The 25,532-nt window shown below is 39.6% G+C and overlaps 3 protein-coding genes across 7 annotated transcripts; 2 read left to right on the forward strand and 1 right to left on the reverse strand.

Annotated features, from left to right (window-relative positions):
- The first annotated feature begins 99 nt into the window (after positions 1 to 99).
- drc12 (dynein regulatory complex subunit 12 homolog) lies at positions 100 to 4,570 on the forward strand. Its single transcript, XM_066709335.1, has 7 exons — positions 100 to 183; positions 687 to 763; positions 1,051 to 1,116; positions 2,333 to 2,452; positions 2,907 to 2,999; positions 3,111 to 3,241; positions 3,716 to 4,570. Exons 2-7 carry the CDS (start codon positions 700 to 702, stop codon positions 3,842 to 3,844), a joined length of 603 nt encoding a protein of 200 aa, XP_066565432.1. The 5' UTR covers positions 100 to 183; positions 687 to 699; the 3' UTR covers positions 3,845 to 4,570.
- A 472-nt stretch (positions 4,571 to 5,042) lies between these two features.
- On the reverse strand, positions 5,043 to 17,092 carry LOC136753303 (hepatic and glial cell adhesion molecule). 3 transcript variants are annotated; one of them, XM_066709301.1, is made up of 5 exons: positions 16,871 to 17,092; positions 7,397 to 7,738; positions 6,829 to 7,113; positions 6,562 to 6,696; positions 5,043 to 5,657 (listed from the first exon to the last, which is right to left on the reverse strand). In XM_066709301.1, the coding sequence occupies exons 1-5, from the start codon at positions 16,902 to 16,904 to the stop codon at positions 5,467 to 5,469; spliced, it is 987 nt and encodes a 328-aa protein (XP_066565398.1). In that variant the 5' UTR covers positions 16,905 to 17,092; the 3' UTR covers positions 5,043 to 5,466. The 3 variants fall into 3 exon arrangements, with proteins under 3 accessions (XP_066565398.1, XP_066565407.1, XP_066565389.1); XM_066709310.1 differs by lacking the exon at positions 16,871 to 17,092 and adding an exon at positions 13,057 to 13,191 and having other exon boundaries at positions 7,469 to 7,738; XM_066709292.1 differs by lacking the exon at positions 16,871 to 17,092 and adding an exon at positions 13,057 to 13,191.
- Positions 14,981 to 25,335, forward strand: LOC136753279 (glucose-6-phosphate exchanger SLC37A4). Of its 3 annotated transcripts, none has more exons than XM_066709257.1 (10): positions 14,981 to 15,029; positions 17,099 to 17,907; positions 18,445 to 18,677; positions 19,825 to 20,068; positions 20,892 to 21,050; positions 21,376 to 21,461; positions 21,832 to 21,945; positions 22,267 to 22,329; positions 22,828 to 22,966; positions 23,278 to 25,335. In XM_066709257.1, the coding sequence occupies exons 2-10, from the start codon at positions 17,760 to 17,762 to the stop codon at positions 23,442 to 23,444; spliced, it is 1,353 nt and encodes a 450-aa protein (XP_066565354.1). In that variant the 5' UTR covers positions 14,981 to 15,029; positions 17,099 to 17,759; the 3' UTR covers positions 23,445 to 25,335. The 3 variants fall into 3 exon arrangements, with proteins under 3 accessions (XP_066565354.1, XP_066565348.1, XP_066565363.1); XM_066709251.1 differs by lacking the exon at positions 14,981 to 15,029 and adding an exon at positions 15,062 to 15,304; XM_066709266.1 differs by lacking the exons at positions 14,981 to 15,029; positions 22,267 to 22,329 and adding an exon at positions 15,069 to 15,304.
- The last annotated feature ends 197 nt before the right edge of the window (positions 25,336 to 25,532 follow it).

Raw genomic sequence — 25,532 nt, forward strand, 5'->3', positions numbered from 1 at the left:
TCTGGTTTCCACAGAAACCAGCGCCGCAGTTACTTAGCAACGATAGAATCCCGGCACTTCAAAGGGTTTTGATTGGCCGACGTCTCGCGGAGGAGACGGCTGAGTGGGTGAGTGACCTGTCAATCATCGGCCTGCTCGTCGCTTGGATCATTAAGCAACATTCTCCAGGACCAAAAGGCAAAGGTAATATATATACGGCACAGGATCTAAAAACGGGTTGCTCGTATATAATTTCAATAAAATGCATATAATGATTAGGCACAATTTCAACAAGACTCTTTCTTCAGCAGTTTATTCAAAATCTCTAAGTGTAGCTATGGGTATGCTTGTCTTATATGCAACTGTTTGTGAAATCGATGCAATTCCTTTGCAAAGAGAGGAATGGCTTCAGTTTTATTCAGTTGCTTTACTTTGTATCTAGTTTCATACGGTTAAAATAAAAAAAAATAAAAAAAGCTGCATTTTAATCAGACCAAGACAGATTGTGATATTTGCAACCTGTTATAAAACTATACAACGGTCAATTTGGAGGTCAGTCTCTGGAATTTCCCCTAGTAAACTGATACATGTTATATCCATTGAAATGTTCAGGAATACGGTCTGCACTAGCGATGGTATCCTATATCCAAAATTATTATATTAATATATGAATAGCAATTTCTTACATCTGTTTTCTAATTATAAAGGACAAACAACAAAATGCCACCAAAGAAAAAAGGGAAAGGGAAAGCAAAGAAGGGAAAAAAGAAGAAGTCTGGTGAAGGTAAAGATTCTATAGTGTATGGAAACCCAACCTGCTTCTCCCAGCTTACTGAAATGTAAGGGCAGAACTTGTGGTATCATTACCAATAAAACAATGATAGACTTTGGTTCTTCTTTTTCTGCATTCTGAGATCAATAGCAATGTGATTTCGTTGTATTGGTAAATTAATCCTTCAGCTTTGAGGTAGTCTACACATTAAAAAGCAAAGCACTTTCAAGTATGGAGCAGTTTTGTTGTCAGTCTCATTCTCTCTCTCTCTCTCTCTCTCTCTCTCTCTCTGTGTAAAGGGAATGAGCTGGAGGAGAAGTATAGACGGAGTACCCTGGATGTCACTGTCCTGAAGGAACATCTAGGTAACAGCAATTCTTGGTCTCACAAATTGATGAAAACAAAGTGCAAAGTAATACAATAACTAATAACTTATAAGCACAATTTAATACCATACAATACAGTATAATGCAATCTAATATAATACAGTACAATACAATAAGATTAAAATGCATTGTTATACAACACAATACAAATTATTTAATCTGATTAGAGCTCTTTGTGCAAGCATCCCAGGACACTTTATAACTAAGTGACAAGAAAGAGACTGTCCAAACTGCTCAAAATAATAAATGGAGCAAATACTGAAATTGTCACATTTGAGCTCCCATACCTTAACATGTGTGTGTGTTATTGCGAGGCTGTGAGATCTGTTATGACAATGGGATTTATTCTGAACAGTGTTCGAGCTGCTGGTTTCTGGTGGTTTTGGGGATCCATAAGGTTCTACCCCTATCCGCCATAAATGGTTTTGATAGTCATGATACTGGAGGGTAGTGCCACACACAGGGAGGAAGTTGAGAGGATCTTGGAGCATAATTAAGGCCACAGTGAAGGAATCGGGAGTGGACAGTCATTCACACTTGACTACCCACATCAGGACCAGTATCTCCATAACCTTGCCATCAGGGTTCATCACTACAGATGGTTTGAGAGCTATGCAACTTGCAACAGATCGGATTCCCACTGTACAACATCACAGAGCCAGAGTGGACTTTGCATGGATAAGTTCAGTAGTGGAGTTGGCAATTGAGAGCTGGTTCCATGAATCCATACTTTATTGACAGTGTTGTTAAAATGTCTTAAAATTAGCAAATGTGCATATACTAAGATTTTCTGGATGTGCTTAACTATAAAGAGAATAAAGAACTCAAGTAGTATTGATATTCACTTCAGAATTACCTTTTTGAAGTATTCTACCTTTAAATGTAGCTCCCTTCATTATTGTGAGCAGCATCAAACATAAACATCAAGCATAAACATTTTGCTTTATTTAAATGATGCAATTTCTTGTGCTGGGGTCTCAGTACATCTTTCACATGTCTGTGTCCCCTTGTGTAAGGTTGTGATCATGTATTTTTATGGGTGTTCCCAGGTGTGTATCCGGCCTCTATCTCTGTGTGTCCAAGTGTGACTGTGCATCTCTACATGTGTCTTGGCTCCACTCTGTGAACATGGGACATTTTATTTTCCTGTGTGTCTCTATGTGCAACTCTGTGTCTCTGTGTCCTTGTCCATCAGTCCTGCGGAGGGATGTGGCTCGCCAGGCCCAGGCCTGCAGTCAGGAGCTCCAGACCAGACTCAGCACTCTGGAGCACAAGCTGGGTGCAGAGAGAGAGGACAGGAGGGACATCAATGCAGGTGAGCCCATACCTGCACTACAGCCTTCCATTTAAGTCAAACTGCCTGTTGTGTTTGTTTGTTTATTTAATCTTTATTTAACAAGGTAACTCTTAGTTATAATGACAACTCAGGCAGCAGGCTCACACTACTGCTGCAAAAATATGAAAACACCATGAAAGCTGCATAAAATACACCTCCAGTTCTAATGGTGCTCATAGTGCTTGAGCGCGTTATGGTGATGTTATCCCTCTGTGAATGTAGTACAGTGTACAAATCCCCCACATCAAGACACTGGGCCTTTGACATAGCAGGTTTGTGCTCTGTTGGTGATGCTGTGCAGAGCGCGAACCTTGGAGGTTCAAATGCTACAACAATTTAGTGACAACAGTATCTGTAGTGTTTTGCGGATGTGAAATGTAGCACAATGGACACCCCCAAGGCTGCTCATAAACAGCCTCTACCTCTCTTTCAGATCTCACTCGGCAGTACAAGACCATGCAGACAGAGATGGGGGTCAAGGTTCACCAGCTGGAAATTGAAGTCAGCAAACTCCAGCAGCAACTCAGTATGTCACCCCAACTTTTGCCAGAGCACAGTGCTGTAAAGTTGTGCAGTAAAGACTGAACATGTGAATGAGCACTCCAGTCTAATATAATACAGTTTCCTGTGTGTCCAGCTCTGTGCCAGGAGGCTCTGCAGAGAGAGAGGGAGTCCGGGGAGCAGATGGTGCTGGAGAAAGACGCCACCATCACTGAGCTACAGGGCAAGATAGACAACATGGAGACAGACTACGAGAAGATCCTACACGTGAGTTAGAGCACAGTGGCTCCCCTTCAATGTCCACCTGGGATACTCTTGCAGGAAACGTCTGTGTTGGTTCACCAAGAGAAAAATCAATAAATGTAGATATTGGCGTCGGCAATAAGAACAAAGATGTGTTTGGAATTAAAACAATGTAAACTAAAAAGAGATAGCAGCCTATTATATACAGAACCTGGGTGTATTTATATTTATTTACTTGCTACCACTTAATTCCTTTCATTGTGTACAATTCAATACCGCAGGCACTTGTCTTCATAATGACCGTAGAGAGATAATGAGATCTAGCGGCCTGTGGGGAACTCAAACCACTTGCTAGTGTAACAGTTGGTTATTTTTTACATGCATCACCAATAGTAGTCCATGGCTTTCGGCACATCGCTGCGGTACATTGGTAAGTGGACTGTACAGGACGTTAAGAGTCCTTCCTCACCTTCACCCCCTCTTCTCTCTCTATTGCAGGACACTCTGGACAGCCTCCTGTCTCGCCTAGCAGAGAAACGGCTACACTGGCAGGATGAAAGCACTGAACTGCAACTGGAGCACAAGGAACGGCTGTTAGACTTTGGGCTGAACCCCCTCGATATCTAACCCCCCTGCACCCTCTTCAGATACCAAAAGGCAGGAAAAAAGAATGAAGAAATTAGACGAGTCCTACTCCATTTCTCTGGGGTTCTGGTAGTACTTAACACTCATCTTGGAGAGAAAGCATCTTCAAAGCAACTGAATTGAAGAGCTCATATGTGCCCACTATGATTGATTGCCATATGTCCTCAGCACTTAGACACAGAGGCTTGGTATATGTCACATGGGCTGCAACTGGCACGAGGAGGAAGTACTTACTTTTCATGGGGGATCAATCAGCCACAGTGTGTTTGATAAAGTACTGTATGTTTTCTTGGTGATACTGTGTTTTGTAAAACTTGTTTTCCCATATAAAATACTTATTATTATGATAATACATTATTCTCATCCTGATGCTGTGATTTATGTCACCCACTGGTCTACAGGCACTTGAGACACCAGTTACCACATTCTAGCCTTCTTGGCATTACTGGCATCCATGTGCTTCTTACTTGAGATCCAGGTTCACTTGAGTGTCCTTTCCCCATGATCGTGATACTTTCACACCACTTTCAATTAAGTATTCATCCTGAGACAAGTATTCTCCATGTGTAGAAGTACATAAAATAAATACATAATTGAGTTCCACAAGAGACCAAAAGCAGCTTATAAAATCCCGTCTGTCTCTACCCTCCTTGCCTGTGATGAAGTGAAAAACGGAGCAACACTTGTAAATTAAAGGTAACAATGATGCTTGGGCTGCATTCTTTACATTCTGGTACACAGTCCCAATCATATCCCAGGCATAGCATACATAACCAGGGACACCTACATGAAATCCTAACCAGTCCTTTCATGAACCTCTCATCAGGTATGGCCTACTTAAGAGATCGTGTATCTGGAAGTTTTAAGCGTCTAGTTTCATTGCTGTATGGTGTATATGGGACATTCTTTATAAGATGTTTATCTTCAATGCAGGTTCACCGATTCCAGCCCTGCTTCGTCCTTCAACAGAGGGACCGTGTGCGCTGCATTGCCCTGTGTAGGGGGTTCACTGCGATTCTACTTATTTCAGAACAGAATGGTAGTACTGTCAGAAATGGCTAGAGGTCGCTCTTGTGTCAGGTACGCCATGCAGGGCAACCACACAACTGTCAGGCTCAGAACGTTAATTAATTATTTGCTACAAAAGCCTTTTCCCAATTACACAGTCGAAAACAAAAGATACAATTATGGATATATTATATTTAAACAATAAAATGCCAGTAGGTAAAAAAGACTGATTTAGGTACTTGGAAAGTACCTGAAAGTTAATAACAAACAAGGGGCAGTACAATTGTCAAATTACAAACTGATGGCCAGCTAAAGCCACTGTGTATTTTCAACCACAAGTTTACCAGAATTAACATTTGTACTGATTACTACTTTCCGGCTCTTTGACACATTTTTTGACCTAGATAAAAATCTGAATATTCTCATCACTTAATCCATCTAAACTGCATCAGTTAAAGTTACGTTTGTTGGAGGAAAAATACATTACATTTCCTTTGTGCCACACTGCTAAGAAAAAGGATGTCACTGAGCAAGAAAAACAATTAAATAGACTTAAAATGTACAAAGTTCCATCATTCCAATGTTTTGATTCAAAATTATTTTTCCGAACTCCCCAGCTGTTTGTCTTGTTTTCGGTTTTCCATGGGTGTCCTGCGCGAGTCAGTTCTCCTTGCCACTGAAACTGGATCCTGCAGTTGTGGGCTAAGCTGGCCTTTAGCTGGTCTCCTCAGACTTGGATACATTGGCTCATATATGGTGTCAGCTGGTACTGTAGCACTCTTATCCCCTGCCAAACCAAAATAAGATATTTCAAAATGAGTAGCCGTTTTGTTGTGTGTCTGAGAATGCTGATAATCCTATACTTATGAGAAACTACAGCACCCCAGAGAGGGGTTACTGGTCTGTATTCTGTGCCTTAACCCCATATCCCCTCATCTCTACTAATTAAGAGTTGAGTTAATTTCTAATGTTCTGTAATATTATATATTCCATGGCATTCTGACTTTACCTGTTATAGAGCAGCATATTCTTCTGGGCTGTTCAGCACTCTTGCTGTTATGCACCTGTTTTAACTATGCTTCCCTTATGTTCCTGTGTACTTGTGTATTGTTGGCACTTCTGTTTTACTGTGACTTCTCCTTGCCTCCCCCTCCTTTGAGCACATAACTATGACTTAACTGTATTATGCCTGCACTTGTTATCTCCTTGTATTAGGATGAATGATTATTGCTTTTTGTATTTTGTACTGATTGTACTACTGCACTTTTGTAATGCTCCTAATTTTTTCGCCCCGAATAAGGGTGTCTGCTAAGAAATAAATAATAATAATAATAATAATAATAATAATAATAATAATAATAATAATAATAATAATAATATATGGGCGTCCTGTCTATTTCAGTAATATGTTAGAAGAAGCCTAAAAGATAATTAGCAGTATATTGTAAGGCTAGACGTCATAATATCGAGACGTCTTGGCTGTGGGGAACTCTACTGTCTTGGATATGATCTGTAATACTGTTCTTTAAGAAAATATTTTCTGGAGAGAACTTCATTACCTTGCGTGATTCCTACATAGTGATCATGACTTTAAGAAAGAGCTAGCCTTGGGGCAACTTTAGCCACAAAAACAGCTGCTGGCAGTTATTCTACACATTTGTGCATTTAGGGGAACAAAGCACAGAACCTACCGTTGTGACACATCATCTTGCGTCTGACGATGACAGCAATGACAATGAGGAGAAAGAGAAGAAAGGCCACAATTGGGGCAAAAATATTACTCTGCGTTTTCCAAAATCTATTTTCTGAAGCACAAAGGGAGAAATCTGTCCACAAAAGAAAAGGAAAGAAAATGAGAAAGAGAGAAAGGGATCATTTTCATTAAATAGCCAACATATTACCCCAGAACTAACTGATGTAATAGATTGAATTATTCAGATAGATTATGCACTACCTACCCCAGAAACTGAAGGCTGTTTCCACTCGGCTCACAGCATTGCTGACCACACAGGTATACTCCCCACAGTTCGATCTGTTCAGGTTGACCAAGGACAGGTTCCCAGTGTGAAAGAGGGGGCCTCCATCTTTGTACCAATGGAATCGGAGGTTGGTCCCCTGGGAGGCTGAGCAGCAGAGGAAAATGCTCCCTCCCTCGGAGACAGTACAAGGGAGCAGTGGGTTCAGGACAGGATTTGGGGGTAGGCTATACATCTGACATGTAATGCGGGGCACAGCAGCAGGCACTGCAGGGGAGAGGAAAGGGCATCATCACAACATGGTTGAGATTTATAAGAGATTTTCTTGTCAAGGTGTAACATGATGTGGTACACAGCCCCACCCTACAATCAGTGGATTAGCAGAGAAATAGGCAAGGATGTTACACAGAGAGAGAGAGAGAGAGAGAGAGAGAGAGAGAGAGAGAGAGAGAGAGAGAGAGGGAGAGACATCCACAGTCAGGTCAATGATTTCCTGCTGCATATCCCCCTATAGACAATGGCACAGATAGACAAATAGATAGATATGTACCTTCCACAATGAGGTTGATTATTCTCTTAGTTATGTGGCCATCCCAGTTAGTGACGTGGAGAATGTACACACCCGTGTCTTGCAGGCTGAGGTTGCTGATCCAAAGGAAGGTGTCTGAGTACAGGGTGCGGTTCTCGTACCGTCCCAGTACCGGGGGAAGCGGCCAGTCACTCTGAGGGTTGTACATCACGATCCTGATCTTCTCTGGGCCCTTCTTCACCCTCCACTGCACCAGCGTCGCCTCCTCAAAGACATTGATGTTTGCCGTCAGATTGACCGAGCCCTCGTATATGCCAAACACCGTGAGAACATCACTCGCCCACTGTGCCCATGCAACGCAGCCTGCACAGAAAACAACCGCTCTCGTCAATCTCCCAACTTGCCATCACATTGACTGAATACAGACATAAGGAATGTTTTTATGTTATGTTCTCCAGTAAGCATACAAAGAAATAAAGCACAGTTTTGAGAGAATGTTTGACATGTCAGTAACTGGGAGCTCCTTTAAAGCTTGTGTACGTTAATAATATCCCATACTCACGAATGCTCCTACAACAGACAAGAACTCACTCTTACTAATACTTTTATTTTTTTTTGTATTTGAACGATGTACTGCTGCAAGCCTGGAAAATTCACAGAACATGCATGCGACTGTGTTCTTTTGTATATGAAACTATGTAAAAGGCAGTATAGGAAAAAATCTAAAATCATAAAGCCATTTCAGGACATATGTCTGAATTCACAATGTAGACGCAGCAAATTGTTTTCCTTCACAAGCAAACTAAAAAGACACTCCCTTATTTAAGCCTCTTTTGGGATGTCGTTTTGCTCATTGATACAAACACGTGGTAAACCACTGCTTGTACAGCAAAACTACAGCATAGAAAATATGAAACAGCACATAATAAAATTCAACTGTGAAGAAGCCTTTAATCAAAGTATTTCTGTAAACAATCGATTACCCTACCATGAAAGGACAGTAAACATGATCTTTCTTTCCTTCATTCAATTTTCCTTTATACAATTTTCTTTACATTATAAATACAAAAAAAATGCTGAAAGGAATGTTCCTCCTTACAGTGTGTTCAAGAATGACTAACACTAAGTAACAGTACAAGGCTGCATAGTCCAAAGCTCTTTCAGCTGGACTTTCAAAAAGTAACTGATCCAAGCAAACACCATCATACCTTCACAGCCAGAGCCTTGACAAAATCTTGACCTGAGCAGCATTACTATATTATGTTCCACGACGTAGACTGCATTGTGCAAAAACACTTAACCTACCAAATCCCCATCTCATTCTGCTTGTGGTGCCTGTTCTTTGTGTTGTCTTGGACCTTTGGATCCCTAATGGCATGGGTAATATGTTCACCTTACCTTTACACTTCAGTTTGAGATTGTTTTGATTGAGTAACTGCTGTGTAAATTCATGAGCTAATAAATACTACAAATGTCTTAATACATAATTTAGCAAAAGTACACAAAATGTTTAATCTGACATTAAATTGTGTTACAAAAAGCTAACAGTCTTTAACAGCTTAACTCTTGTACTGAAGCAGTATCAAATAAATCTAAGAATGTAAATAAACAAGTTCCACCCCTCAGTATTTTTTATTTTTTTTGCATTTGTGTGGAGGCATAAAGGTTAGAGAACAAAAAATATGAATAATAACAACATTCAAGTGTAGAGTACAAACTGTATTCCATTTGCTCACAACTGCACCAGTATAGACGATTCATATTTCCATAATGTGCACAAGCAAAATGTGGGCGAAAAAGTACCTAGTCTTAATAAACATAAATGATAATAACTATAGTTCCCCATATCAATTATTTTACACTGTGCAATAATTGAGGCTGTGCAGAGCATTGTTTTTTTAATCACTACTGTTTTACTTGTAACTGAAGTAAAGTTTTCTTGGCAGTGATTTGTTTTTGCAAAGATGACCTTGCAAAGCACATCTTCTAGATCTGATTCATAAACCACATAGGCATCTTTAGTTTCTGGTGGTTGTCTGGATTATTATAAAAACATGTCATAAGAAGTGGAGCAGCAGTAAATGTTTAAACTGGTCTATATACTTCAGAGACAGAAACTGCTGATTTGACTGAGCCTCATTTCCTGTTTGAGTAGATAACACAAGATGTTTCATGTGATTTTTGTTTTATATTAGCTGTTTTCTTTGGAGGTTCACTGATTTGCAATCTTTCGAAGATTCTTATCAGTAACATGTCTCATCTATTACTTAAAAGAGACAAATCTCAATAACCAACGTTCAGATGTAGACGTAATAATGGCCTACTACTCCGATTACACTGATCTAGGGCTCACCATTTTCCTGTACACATAGAGATTCTATAACAACCTCAGACTCACTGCAATTTGAAAGATTGCATTGTTTTTGCTGCCACAGTGTGACTTGCCAATGTATTGAATGCATACAATACCCAAAAAGGTCTGCATCCACTACATTAAAAGTAAGGAGAATTATGTGATTGCCTCCTTTTAGAGGAGGTGATTTTAGAGGACACTATGAGTAGTAGTAGAAGTAGAAGTAGTAATAATTATTTAGCAATCAATCTTATCCATGACAACTTACATGTTTCTTCAAGCAACCATACGATACACCATATACATACAATTATAAGGGATTGCAACATCACTACAGAAATTCATTCAGTGATGCATAACAGAGAACTGAGATTTAAACATATGTAGTAGCTTTCTTTGATAGAAACTTAGTTGGTGGCCAAATAAGAGAGTTAAAAAACAAATGAAAAACCAGTACAGTGTCTTAACCATAAACGTGAGATGCTGATTGAGAGCATTGCATGAAGATGCACTGGGAAGGAACAGGAGACTTCAGACAACAGAAAGATAGGCTCCTTTTTAACTGTATTGTAAGACTGTTGCTGTATTGTAGTCTCGACACCTATGTTATTCAATTCGAAACAGCTGCAGCAAAAAAAATACAGTGAACAAATTCTGTAGTAATAATAAGACACATGTAGGAGCAAGACTCATTGCTAATAAAGTAATAAGAATGTATAATACTCTGCACGTAACACTCAAAGCAGCTTATAAGAAAATAATCTGCAATACACTATACAAAAATACACAACTTAAATACTGAAAACGTTCAATTTAATGTTTTTCTAAAACTCTTCCACTGAGCTGAGAAAAGGGTAAAGAACTAGAGTAATAAACGTTATACTTTTCCCCCGAATCTTTACTGCTATCATAGCAGTCTTCAATAATAAGGGGCCACTATTTTTCAAACCACATCCACATCAGTTATAAGTACTGTATCAGTCCAAAGCTCACAGTTCTTTGTATGCAGGCTTGCTACCAAGAGTAAACAACACAGAGGAAACACACAATTAGTGCTTAAAAGACGGCTGCAAACTTTAGATTTGTTGGTCAAATGTTATTCAAACTTTGTATTACATTGGGATGATATACATATATATGATTCTTATATATATTGTTTAAGGAATATCTCAGTAACTTACTGTTACTGAGATATTCCTTAAACAATATAAAGAACCAAATAAAATGTGGTGTACCTGTGTGGTAAATTCTTGTTTATGTATTTAGGTATTTTCAGTTTAGCATGTATTTTCACTTAAGGGAATTTAAAATTAAACCTGTTACTTGAAAATTATGTTATTTCACCATCTTGATATATGGTGTACATCATTCTAACAAAAATAATAAGTATTATTAATATTATAATTAGTAATATGAGTACTAGTGACAGCAGTAGAACAATTATATAATACTTCTTCAAAAATAAGAAATCAATCACTTTTAAGTGCATTATAAAAATCATGAAGGTGTCTAATTGTTTTCCATGTGCAACATATAGACAATTAAATACACTTAGTTATGATTATTATATACTTTGTTTAATAATATATATGTAACTTAAGAACATCCGTGTCCTACAGCGTCTTCACTTCTTTGAGGTGCTGGTCCAAATAAGGTAAAAATATATAAAGAAAATTAAATTTTGTAGCCGCACTCTCACTTATTAGATATTTAGACCAGACTTTTATATTGTTACAGTTTCATTTTATAGAATAACTCACACTCACTCACGTTTCGACACTGCTGTGTCTTCATCAGGTAGCCTTCATATATATATATATATATATATATATATATATATGCAGAGAGAGAGAGAGATTATTCCATACACCTACTATACTAGAACTAGAGTTGATTTAATGTGTTTTGTTTAATTTATTTAAAAGACATATTGTATGCCACCCATAAGTTGCCGTAATAGCTTCTGATTAGAAATATTAATACCACCAGTACTACTATTACTACTACTACTACTACTACTACTACTACTACTACTACTACTAATAATAATAACTATTATTATTATTATTATTATTATTATTATTATTATTATTATTAGTAGTAGTAGTAGTAGTAGTAGTAGTATTTCTTAATACTAAGTAGTAAGCAGTAGTAGTACTGCTTATTATTATTATTATTATTATTATTATTATTATTATTATTATTATTATTATTATTATTATAGAAATAATTAAATATAAGAAAGCGAGAACAAGCTGCTTTAGTCCAAATAAAATGATTGATCATTGTGCCATTTTCTGAAATAATGAAAACGTTAACATTAAAGTGGGAAAAAAAGCTTTTCATTTGCTAGTACACATCGGTGAACGTGGGAAATAGCAAGACAGAACATGCGTGGGTGTTTTCAAAAGCACTGTTACTCATAATAAGAGTATAAAATTGTGCCTTGGGACCCCCACAGCACATTTACAGCATAAAGCAGTGACAAAGACAATTTATTGATCAGCATTGTAATGATTATTAAAGTAGCGGAAAATAAACAGGATTGCTCATTGATTTTTGCATTCAGCTTTGCTTTTCTTTTTGCAGCGTATGCATGTACTTATCTGTATCTGAAAGTCACCAACTGTAATTATTAAAAATTTCCAAAGCAGAATGATTGCAGAATATCCAGATTGCATAAATTGAATTATACTCTGTGCCTACAATTGTTTACTATTGCTTAAACTTGAATTAAAATGCAAAATGCCAAATTCACTTTATTTTCTGTTAGTGTGCTGTATTCTTTGCTGTAAAAAACAAACGACAGTTTTGCAAATACATACATACAGCACACATAAATAAATAAATAGCCTACAGGAATTCTTAACTTAGACTCGGGGTACACTACATTTTTTCTTTTGAAGGAGCACGGATATATGGCAAACTTTTTGGAAAACAGCCTGAATTGCATTCTTTTCAGCACACACTTCAGTTCTTGTAAGACATTGAGAAAAGAGAACTGCTTTAAAACAAGTGTCTACAAATCAGCTATCCTGGAAGCTCTTTATGTACCATGTAACAGATTACAGTTACGAAAAGTGAAACAATGAAATTAGCATTTTCCATTGTTCTTTTTACACATTGTGTATAGGTCCATATCACTGTTCTTTCCAATCAGCGATATTTGTGCTTTTATTCTTATTATTACAAGTAGTAGTATGTTCTGGAATATAAGCATGTAGTCAGTCTACTACAATATCTACTATATTTCTTGTTATTCTTGTGCTGGACAGACCTGTGGACACATATGTGTCTTTATTTTTATTTTTAGTAATTTTCAGCTTACCCAAGACTGTGACAGTAGACCAGAGCAGAATTAATGACAGTGGCATGATCCGAGCCATTCTGAGAGGGGTGCAGGAGTTTGTGTGTGGGTCTCAGGAAAGAAAAGCACTGAGTCTAGAGCGACAGTATCTGTTCTAGAGCAACAGTGTGAGCAGTGCACAGTGGAAACACTGTGGTGACCACAATCCAAACCACAGAGCGCCCAGACTGCACCGCCTGAACGCAGATGAAAAAATAGAATAGAAGCTGAAACACAAACCGGGGACAATGATGATGATCATAACCAATTATAACGAAAGAACCATGTTTCATAGAGATAGGTGTAGGAATGCCTTGTGTGAAAAAGTTGGTTTAATTGCTATCAGGGTAGGCACAATATGGTCTGGTGTTGGAGGTTGACACAAACACTGGAACAAACACTCATATAACAGTGTAAAGATATGTTATTTAACAGTAAACAGCTTTATTTTTTAAGATATGACTACTATATTTGTTATAGTAATTACACTCCTTTATTATTTAACTATATTATGTACATCATTTATGTACTTAACAGTTACACAGTCACTGATCAGGTGCAAAAGAAAATTGTGAGAGTTAAGGGTGGCGTGAGGACGCAATCGAGAGATATTGGTACATTCACGCAGACTTTCGTTATTCTGTGTAGACTTTGACCAATTTAACCAATTCACATCTGAGAATGTTCAGAAAATGTGCAGATACTGCGCAGAATATCAAAAGTCTGCATATCGTGAACGCAAACATATATCTGAAATGGTTAAAAGTAGTCTGTGCAGCAATTTGCATACTACTGCATCACTAGTAGAAAAAATATGAAAAAAATATTACAGAAATCCCTCATTTCAAGCTGAATCCCCCATCTGAAAAATATTTTACCCCATACAATCCCCCATGAAACCTTAATTTCCCACTATTTTTTCCCCAATGGCTTTGATTTCCCCCCCATTCTGGCAACCCTGGATCTGACTACAAACCATTCCCTCCTGACATAAAAGCAGCTACACTCTTCAAAGACCACGTCCACACCAATCCACCATCCCACATGGACAAAATATTTAAACGCATGGCTGGCATTGTACAGGTGAGACGTATGAAATCAGTGTGCAGGCCTGGCTGTCTGCATCCCCGCACAGGGTCAAACTGGGGACACAGGGGTGACAAGTTCAGTACAGTTTGTGAGACATTTCTTTCAGGATTGAATTTATTTAACTAAAAACAAAAGTAATTTTCAATGAAGGATATTTGTATTAATAATTATTATAATTATAGTATTTTATATCCACGTGTGTCCGATAAATGTATTTTATAACACAATGTTGGCTAACATATATTAGGCCTATACAGAAATGTTACATACATATATGTATATATAGACACACACTCCAATGCCAAATGTATCCCTAGCGCATCACTACATCACCCTTTTATTGTGCTTTACAGTACCTTCATGATCCTCAGATATGATTATAGCTGCATGTATGTATTTAGATGTATGTTTGTGATATATTAATTTAAATAATTTTAACAGTAAGTATGTTTTCGTGGTTGTGTTTTAAGTACACCGATGCTATACTGTACTGCACTGTCTTGCTAATCCCAGAGTAGCCTAGCCAAGTAAAAAGCATGACATACACAACTAATGAAAATGTTCTTAATATAAGACAACAACATTGCAAGCCAATTCCAAGTTACAAATTAAATAATTAGCTCATATAGCTTTGGGTAGAGGTAAGTAAACATCTTTGCAGAAAAAAAGTTTACATCTTAATGCAAATAAAATACACAGGCTGGTTTCACTTCATTTTTAACTGTAAACCTGCAGCCAACCACTTTCAAAATCCACTGCACAGACACGGGAAATGATTGACAGTAGTATCGTCCAGCAGGCGGCGAGCTGTGGGAGGGACTTCCTGTGCTGGTTTGTCTCTTGCAAGATTGAAAGAAGACAGAAAGGTAACAAAATGTAGATCTTGCACGTCCACTAGCGTTTTTATATATACATATTGATCTAGCTTTACTGCAGAGGAAACGTTTGCATTGTATGAATAGGTGTGTTACTTCTTCAATGAACGGGTACTATTTGTGTCAGGTTTTTTCTGAAAATGCAGTCGTGCCTTCGGTGTATGGATATGCTAACAGTTGTACACTCTTTATCGGCTACTGTTAATATGTCATAAAGACGTAAATCTCTATTTTCACCAGGTATGTCAACTCGGAGACCATTGGCTGTAAGTATTGCATACAAGTCGCTGGAGCCGCTGGGCTTGTTTTTGTTTTGTTTTTTAAACCCCGATTTGGAAATAATTGCAGAATGCCTGACACGTTGCAACAATCTAACGGATTGGTTGTTTTTCATGGTCCTTATATTTGCAATGCAAGTGACAATAATCTTTTAAACTTTTATGCAAACCTGCATTCTGGAAACAAACTAAAATTGACAACAGTAAATCAATTAACATATGTCAGCACTTTAAAGTTATACTTGAAGTATCAGTGTAACATAGTCTCCCATCTCACTGTATTGGGAATGACACACCAAGGCAAACTATGACAGAGGTATACTAATCCTAGGCTAGGCATGTACAAGTCTTTTTATTCTAGTTGTGAGCTGAATTGTGTCTGCAATACGACTAAAAGACAGAAAAGTGTTTTTATGTAAGGGGAGATCACCTTGTTGTGCTGTAAATTAAAAGTTATAAAGGGTCATTTCAGTGGTTTAGTTCTCCCAGATAAGATGTTAAGCTTCTTTTTGAATGCTGTCAGTAACAGCTGTGCTTCTCAGTGTGCCTTTCGGAGTCAGAGCTAAAGGTTCCCATTTGCAATAACACCTGTGTCCTATTTCAAGGGGCCTGTGCAGAACATGATATTCCCTTCATTTTAGTACCAGTAGGTCTTCAATGAAAATTAAACTATGTACTTATTCATTTATGTGTTCTGTCTCTCTGCATATATGTTTTGGTGCATTCTCATATCAGAGATGTATTGCTATGCTGTGTGGAATAGCCTCGGTCTACACATTTTTAAAGACGTGCAAAGGACGTGTGTAACATCATGTCTTCAAATGCTAATCGACTGTAATTTCTTTTTGGAGACCAAGGCAGTGATGAATGGAGCTTTTGTCCGACCCTGAATCGCCAGTTGAAGTGAACATTCGTGCAAACAGACGAGTCCATTTTGTTTTATTTGTCACGGTGTGAATCGACTCTATGGCTCAGAGGAGTCGAACTACATGTGCATGCAGTAAAGATGGATATTTGCAGGAGGCTCAGCATGTGCGTTGCCTTGCACGCCAGTTAACACACATGCTGAGCCTCCTGAATAACTCCATCTTACTGAGGCCACTAATTGATGCGTGTAGGCCCTAATACCACTTATAACATTATGTCACGTGTGGGAAAGAAGGTGAACTGCTCAGTGAATTCCCCGCAGTGTAAAGTATTTACTGCTATTTCAAGCTATTGCTCTTTTGGAGAATGGGTACAAGGTGTCCTACTCTCCTGATTGGTGTTTAAGAGACTGTTAATATCTTCACCATCAATCATTGTCTGCTGTGTTTGTCTTTACCTATTGTTTGAGTATCTGTTAACTTTATTTGTATATAATTTCACAATAAGGAAATAATGTAAATCCTTTAGTTCATAGATCTCTTTCCATGTCAGTCTAGACTTGACAAACGTTTATTGTCCATACTGTTTCTCTGGAAACACTTTGTGATTCAAGACCAAGGGATTCAAGCCGGAAAACACGAGACACTTCTTCACACACAGAGTCATCACAATCTGGAACAAACTCACCATCGATGTGGTTGAAGCGACATTTTGGGAACATTTAAAAATAGACTGGATAGGATCCTTGGATCACTTAGTTATTAATGAACACCAAAGGAGCACAATGGGTCGAATGGCCTCCTCTCGTTTGTAAACTTTCTTATGTTCTTATATGTACAAAAGTCTCCTCAAGGTAGCCATTGGACATCACAGGTTGCAGGAAAATAAGAGAGAGTTGTTTTTTTTATCTTTCAGGTCCTTGCTGCTCTTTGCTTTCACCGCTCCCCCAATCACAAGGAGGCGCTGGCCAGCCCTGCGGTCACCGTTGGACTCCTAGGGTGAATCATTAACTGGAGAGAAAAGGAAAACAGACTTGATAACATCCAGAGAGCAAACAGCAGTACTGGCTGGAGACAAACACGGAGGAACAGAAAAATCAGTACAGCAAAGAATCAAGCACCCAAAGAAGCCAGCAAGGGAACGAGAGAAAGAAAGAGACAGTGATAAACACAGTCACCACGGCCCTCTCCTGCAGCAGCCACCTAAAAGCCAGATTAAAACCCAGTCTGACAAATTAGATGTGCTCCACTCTCCAGTGTGTGACCCTTCTTGCCGCCCTTTTTGCACAGGTCTGAAGACATAACTGAGCTGAAGTGTACTCCGTCAGAGCTGGGATTGATTGACCATTAACCCTCCTATTGATTGCACCATTGTTCTCCATGTAACCTTCTCTGCACTGTACCCAGGGCTCAGACACAAAGTTCACTGTGCTCTGCCATATCAGTGTCAGACTCTCAGGCTGGAGCAGAACAGAGCCAGTTGGGCTTAAAGCTGTGTTCATTTTGTACTGCTTTTATTCCTCTTCTCTACTGTTTTTTAAATTCTTGTACAACATTGTTCTGGAACTGAGGGAACCATGGGGGCGACGGGATATGGATATTACCGCACCACCATTTTTCTGGCCATGTTTGTGGGCTACACGTTGTACTACTTCAACCGAAAGACTTTCTCCTTCGTAATGCCGTCGGTCATGGAAGAGGTTGAACTGGATAAAGATGACTTGGGTGAGAGCTCCTTACTGTGTCCCCCCTCTCCTGTCTTCTCTCTTCATTATTATATACTGTTTCCTACAATACCATAGTAGATAGAACCTATACTGTAGATAGAACCATTTGCAAAAACATCTATGTGCCATTGGGATTGTGAAGTATTGCTGTGGTATATTTTGTTAATGTGTTCACCTGCACTCCCAACTCCTCCTTGCCTCCTTTTCCTTCTTACACATTTCTCCTAATCTTTTTCTGCACTTTCTCTAATCCTCTATTTCTCCCCTCCCCTCGTCTCCAGTACTGCCTATTTGTCATATTGAACAACTATATCACATTTTTAAACAGTAGCATTGTCAAGTGCTGTATAGTCTGGGCCTTGCTGATTGGGTAATCTTTACCACCATAATACGAAAGTAACTAAGACTTATATGTTGCGAATGCTGAATTGATTATTATTGCACGTCAATGACTTCTCATTCTTTAAGCTCAACTTGAATTAAAACATCTCTTTCTCTCCCTCCTCCCTTCCCACGTTCATGATTCCCGGGTCAGGTCTCATCACCAGCAGTCAGTCGGCAGCCTACGCCATCAGTAAGTTCATCAGTGGCGTGCTGTCAGACCAGATCAGCGCCCGCTGGCTCTTCTCCATCGGCCTTTTCCTGGTGGGCACCATAAACGTGGTCTTCTCCTGGTCCTCCAGTGTGGCCATGTTTGCAGTGCTGTGGTTCATCAACGGGCTGGGCCAGGGTCTGGGCTGGCCACCTTGTGGGAAGGTGCTGCGCAAGGTGAGGCCCCGTGTTGCGATTAGGGGAGATTCAGGCAGTGCTGCATCTCTCAGTGTCATTATTATCTCTATTATCATTATCATAGTTATTGAGCGAATCTGGAATTTGGCAATGGAATAGTTTCTGTTTGACAGTTCGTAAGAAAAAAACTTTAGATCGTGCACTGTTCCTGCAGAATGAACTTATCTGTGCGCCCAATGTCCCCTCAGTCAGACAATGTGCAAAGTGAGACTGTGCCACAGCTATGTGCACTGTCAGGAATTATGGATCTGGACTTCCTCACTCCTGACCTTTCAATATCGGGATTGTCTTCCCCGGAGTGCAGAAACGATCCTGTTAGTGGGCGTTAATGCCAACTGCTTCCCTGGGACCCCACACTGTTAGCAGGTGGTGGTCAGCTGTGATTCCTTTCTGGGCGGCAGCATGAATGAATGAATGGAACCATATTTGAGTTCCATTTTTGTATCAGTTTAGGTTATTGCTTTGGTACATAGTCAAAGAAAAAAACTACAGTTTTTACAAATTGTTCAACTGTCAGCATTAGTCTTCATAACATTACTGATGTCTTGGATCAGTTCTAGATGTGACTGTAGCAAAATTTGAATGCAGTCTATTGTTTTTTGCTCCGTGTTCCTGGAGAATAATATACACCATCGCAGTAGAACTCCACAAACGTCAATTCAGGTAATGCCCAGTATGATGCAATGAGTCGTATCCTGACCATGACTTTCATAAGCCAAAGGGCGAAGGAATAAATAGACCCTGGCATTTCTGGGTGCACTTTTATGCGGGGCTGAAGGGGGGGGAGGCTTGGGTTACAGAACAGCATATTTATAAATCAGAAAACTCCCTGTGCTCCCTGGGGGGATGCCTTGGCTTCTAGTGACAGAGATCCGTTACAGAAACTACTACTACTACCAATATGATTACTATTAATATTACTACTACACTATGGAGTCCAAATCTTGGTCTGTGCCAAAACATTTTACTTTCCCATGTTTTGTTTCTGTTCGTTGAAAGGCTGAGTGGATTTTGTCATTCAGGGATGGAGTTTGTATCCATCTCCCTGAACAGTGGTGTCTCAGTTGTTGTGTGATGTCTGGGGTTCTTGCATTGTAACACCCTCCCTCATGCTCTGTGCCATCAGTGGTTCGAGCCGTCTCAGTTCGGGACCTGGTGGGCAGTGCTGTCCTGCAGTATGAACCTGGCAGGGGGGCTAGGCCCACTCATCGCCACAGTGATGGCACTCAGCTACAGCTGGAGGACCACATTGTCCCTGTCCGGCTTGGCCTGCATGGTCACTGCCTTCTTCTGCCTGCTGTTCATAAAGAACGAACCCTCTGACGTGGGGCTGGCCAACATCGAGCATGGCAGCAAGAAGGGCAAGCGAGGTGAGAGCTCACTTACTGACCAATCTGACCTGCTAACTGATACCTCGTTTTCATGACACAGCAACACTGTGCTGGCATGGTGCGGTCACTGTTGTGAAAGCGTGTAGAGTTTCCTTGATGTTTGTACAAATCCATACCGTGCCCTGCCGTGTCAGCACCGTGCCGTGCCAGCATCGTTTCATATCTGATAAAAATGTAAGTTGACTATTGTAAATATAACGACCTAAACCAAATATATAATACTTAACACTTCTGCATTTAAAGTTATTACCACGGCCACGGTTCTAGGTATTGTGGAATTACACTTTTTCGTGGGGACAGCCTGGCGTGCTTTCATTACTCTGCCATTTGAGTTCCATTGCCAGCACATTATGGAAGTAAAATTCATGGAAATAAGGATGCATTCACTAAGCACACAGACTGACTGACTGACTGACATAGTGGGACTGAGATAGATTGATAGGTTTACAATCTGACCTACTAACTAACTTGTACACTCCCTCGAACAAGCGACTGGCAGACTGAGTGACACACTGCCAGACTGACACAACGACTGACAGAATGGCACAATCATCAATGTATTGATTGACCAACATTGCAGACGGCAGTTCTTACTAACTGGCTGATTCAAAATGGGGACAACTGGCGTGCAATTATAATTGTTTTGTTTAAAACTCAACTTGTTGATCTGGTCAGCACCGTTTACATGCAATTAAACTGAAATAAAAGTGAAGCACAAGTATAGCCATTCTACAGCTGTCAAAGACCAAGCTCAACCACCGTATCCCAACATCATCCTTGCCCTGTCTCTCCTCTCCCCCAGGCCCCTCTAATGATGACAGCACACTGAAGGAGTTCCTCCTATCCCCCTACCTGTGGGTGCTGTCTTTCGGGTATCTTGTGGTGTTTGGGGTGAAGACGGCCTGCACCGACTGGGGGCAGCTCTTCCTCATCCAGGACAAGGCTCAGTCCGCCCTCATGGGTAACGCACTGCCCTCAAACACACACTCTGTGATCCGTCCACTGACAAACACACTCCTGCGGCATCTCTACTCTAAATAAATGTTCTCTACTCTGAGGCCACATTGCATTTATCTGTAGGTATATTCGAGGAAGAAAACAAAGAAAGAAAATCAAAAACGCAAAACAAAGGAATGAGGAGAAATCTGAAGGAAATCCCTCGAGCACATTTGCTGAGTGTTATTAACCAACAGTTTATGTTAGATGAAATGCGTTTCTGTGGGACTGGGGATGCTGTGGATTGTGCGCTGCAAGGCGGTGTGTCTCATCGCTGGTCTCTCCCACAGGCAGCTCTTACATGAGCGCCCTGGAAGTGGGAGGACTGGTGGGCAGTCTGGCCGCAGGATTCCTCTCTGACAGGGCGGTCGCTCGGGTAGGTTCAGGGCGAAACCGGAGGGTGTCAACGCATTTACACAAGCACAGCCCAGAGACGTCTTGCTCAGAAGGGTGTGCACATTGTCTTGCTATCACAGCACTCCTCACATTCCATTTTGGCTGACAAATGTAACTGCTTTAACTGTTTTTTTAGGTTTAGTTGTTCATTGAATTGCAGATCAAAAAAAATATATAAGAAACTATATTGCATGCACACAGAAAAAACTTCAATAAAGGTATATATGCATATGTAATAACTCCAGTGTTGTGGGTATCATAGCAAAAATGCTCTGCAGCTGGTCTTTTGTATCTCCTGTGTTCTGATGTATGTTTGCCTTTTATTTAACGTTTGCCATAATATTGTACAGAATGGTCTGCGAACCCATGGCAATCCTCGCCACAGCCTCTTGCTGTCCATGATGGCTGGGATGTGCTTGTCCATGTATCTTTTCCGGGTTACAATCACCCCCGAAAGCTCCAAGGTAATATGTTACAACTAGGCCTTACACACACCACAGTGGTTCCAGAATTGATTTGTAGAGCGCTAGCCATACAGTATAACAACAAATAATTCACTTATATAGGACATTTAAAATAATAGAAGTGTTTTTCTTGAGAGATTCAATGTACTTTTGCAAAAACACATTATTCCTCCAGATTATTAAACAGACAGATATGATTTGGTTACATTTTTTTTAATATATATATACAGTGACTTGTGTATATTATGCTGCTTTTCGTTATCTTTTCCTTACCTCTTTCTTTCTTTCTCTCCCGGTGTTTCTCTTTTTGGGCTTCTTTAGGACTCTCTCTGGTTACTGGCTCTCCACCCTGTTTCTCTCCTTACTGGTTTATCGGAACAAGAGGTGTCTGGCATTCTTCCTCCCCCTTGCCAACTTCCTGTCCCTCTCTTCCATTTCCTGTTGCTGGCTTGTCTCCTGTCCTTCTTGTGCATGCTTATTTAGATGATCCCCAATGTTGTACCTCACAGTGCTGTCACGGACAGATTGTGAAGAAAATAAAGTGGAGCTGACTGAAAACTATTACAGACCAGTAAAGAGGATCATGCACTAAGATATTTTTTTTTACAGTTAAATGAAAATAATACCTCAATACTGCTTTTCAATAAACTGTGAAAAATAATTCAGTACAATGTTTTTTAATAGTTTTTAAACTTCCATCTGCCAGAATGGATTTTGAGTTAGCTCTAGACGCATTATGCTTGCAGAGCTATTAGAGAAGACTATCGTGGCAATTCATGATTTGACACACACAGGCACAAAGTGGTTTCTAAATTTGTTTATAACCATTGTGGAGCTCTTACCCTGTGTATGTGTCTTATTTATTTTTTTCTTTCACCCTAGGTTTGGATTCTTACTCTGGGGGCTTTGTTTGGCTTCTCCTCATATGGACCAATCGCTTTGTTCGGGGTGATAGCCAACGAGAGTGCTCCGTCTAATTACTGTGGGACGTCACACGCCATTGTGGCTCTGATGGCCAATGGTGAGCCACATTCTCCATTTTCCTCATTGCATCACAGAGCAGAACTGCGTTATCTCCCCTACAAAGTGTTTGCATAGACCTTACCCTTGCAAATAGCAGTTTTGCTTTTCTACTAGAAATATGAATACTGTACAGTTTAAGGTTTTTTTGTAAGAAATTGTTCCTAACTGTTTGGCACTGGCAACGCCCCCTAGAAAACTATTCCTGAAGATGCTGCTGCTGACAGTACTCACAAGGAAAAAACAAAATGTTTCAATTAGGTTATCAATTTCTGTTGAGTTTTTCAAAGCTCTCCTGTTGTTCTGTTGCAGTGGGCGGATTCCTCGCCGGACTCCCCTTCAGCTCCATTGCCAAGCACTACAGCTGGGACGTGGCATTCTGGGTAGCAGAGATCACCTGCGGCATCACGACCATCTGCTTCTTCCTGCTGCGCAACATGCGCACCAAGATGGGCCGGCTGCCCAGGAAGGCAGACTGAATGCAAACCCACCTGCCCCTCAACAGCCAATGAGAAGGGATCGTGTGCTCAACGAACACACTTAGCGTAGCGACACAGACACACACATTGTTTCCCTCCTTTGTCAACGGTTGCTTGGCAGGTTGACTCACAAACCAGTACAAATTCTAGAAATCACAACACTGCCACCCAAGGGCCCCTTGCAAGCTTCACAAGAGGTTTTAGGATTATTTATTGAGGACACAACAATAGCCAAAGTAAGAATAATAGTAGTAATAATCATGTTCACGATAATGTACCTTATAACTTCTGTCATACAACTGATCTGTGGCACAGTCATGACTTGTACACATGCGCACCTTTCATTTTACTGTATGTACAAGTCACCTATAAGGAGGGGTCATTAAAAGCATTGTCATGGTTTTAAAATATTGAAGTCATCTACAGTAAAGATCCCTACCTCCATTTCAAAAGGTGGAGGTATAAAGCTACCTGTATGCCTTTTGAAACACGCACTAGGTACAGTGTCGAGAGTCATCTGCTCGTTTTTTGAGAAGCAGCAAACTGTTTTTTGTGCCTTTATTTTACCAGCTCCTCATTCATGAGGCTTCCATCTATTCAGTACTAGGCCTGGATTCAATCCAAACTAAACCCACCTGCTAATCCTAAATCCAACCCCAGTCAGTGCTTGAGTGCCGCACCATGGTTTTATTTGGAAGTGACAGCTCATATGCACTGTGTGGGCTCCACAGTTTGTCACAGTATGTGAGTTGTGTTGTTAGGTATGTTGTCATGCAGCTCTTTTCTGAACAACAGACCAAAGAAATTTAAAGAAAAAAACACAAAGGAGACCACGGCACATTTTATCTGAAATTACCTGATGTTTTAATTTGTATCAATGCACTCAATTGGAAAAAAAAGGACAAGAAAATGACTTATTTTTTACTTGTAAATTATTTCTGTTTACAATCATGAGACAGAGTTAGCACTGTGGTGTAGACATAAGAATATAGTATTTTAATCTATTGTAATTCAAAGCTGTTGACAGTGTGTTTGAAAGAGAAGTGTTATTTTGTTTTCATCATCTCAGTGTTAACTGGTGAACCACTGGATTTAAAGGGATAGTCACACATACATGTGGTTTTCCAGTTTTATTCTCAAAGGATTACATATGTGTACTGTACAATGACAATGGAAAATGATTCATGACATGAATGAATCACATTGCTGCACATTTGCCAGATACACTTTATTAATCCACCTTCACCTCCATCCTAGAGATCAATAACTTAAGTCTCCACTAAAGGGGTGCATCTTATCTCTCAATCAGTCAGTGCCTAAGTCCCTGACTGTCCCAGTTACTGATTAAAATAAATATAGGCCCAGATTCTTAATCTAAACTTCAACCCATGCTGCAACTCCCAATTCCAGTCTCCAGTACGTGGCTTTTAATGTCATATATGCATGAAGCAGACAAACAGAGCTGGATTCAAGTATCGGGCTTAGATTTGGAATATGCCACTGCCATTTGTGTCAAAGTTTTTAATTAAACTGGAATGTAAATAATCAGATTAAGGAATGTGTTTAAAATCTACAAAAGGGAAATGAATTTGAACAAGCACCACAACTGGATTGCCCTGTGTTATTGTGAATATGAAAACCTTGCCAGAACTAAGTCATCTATAGACAAAAAGCTTTATTTCTTCCACTTCCACCCTCTCAACTGTTATTTTAATTAACTGTTTTCCTGTGACTATAGTTTTAAAAGAATACTTTTAAATTTAAAATCAAAGTAGCTATTTTTTTTAAATTGCCAGTGTATTTATAATGACTGTACAAAACTAAGTCATTCAGACACTGTATACAGAGAACTAACACTAATAAAGTGTCACAGCCATGTGGTTTAAATTTGGTTTGTCTCTGTGTCCATCCTTTCTTTTCCTTGATAGTACCTTTAATAATGCATAGGAAAATTTCAGAACATTTCCAAATTGAGATTCAGTTTTTTTTTTTTAATGCAGATATTTGGAAATCCTACTTAACAGGTTTCCTGAAATGCAATAACCTCTTAGTCTTTGCATAGGGGCAACACATAAATACAAATCAGAT

Source organism: Amia ocellicauda, chromosome 1 (genome assembly GCF_036373705.1).
Source record: "Amia ocellicauda isolate fAmiCal2 chromosome 1, fAmiCal2.hap1, whole genome shotgun sequence".
In the NCBI taxonomy this organism is placed as follows: domain Eukaryota; kingdom Metazoa; phylum Chordata; class Actinopteri; order Amiiformes; family Amiidae; genus Amia; species Amia ocellicauda.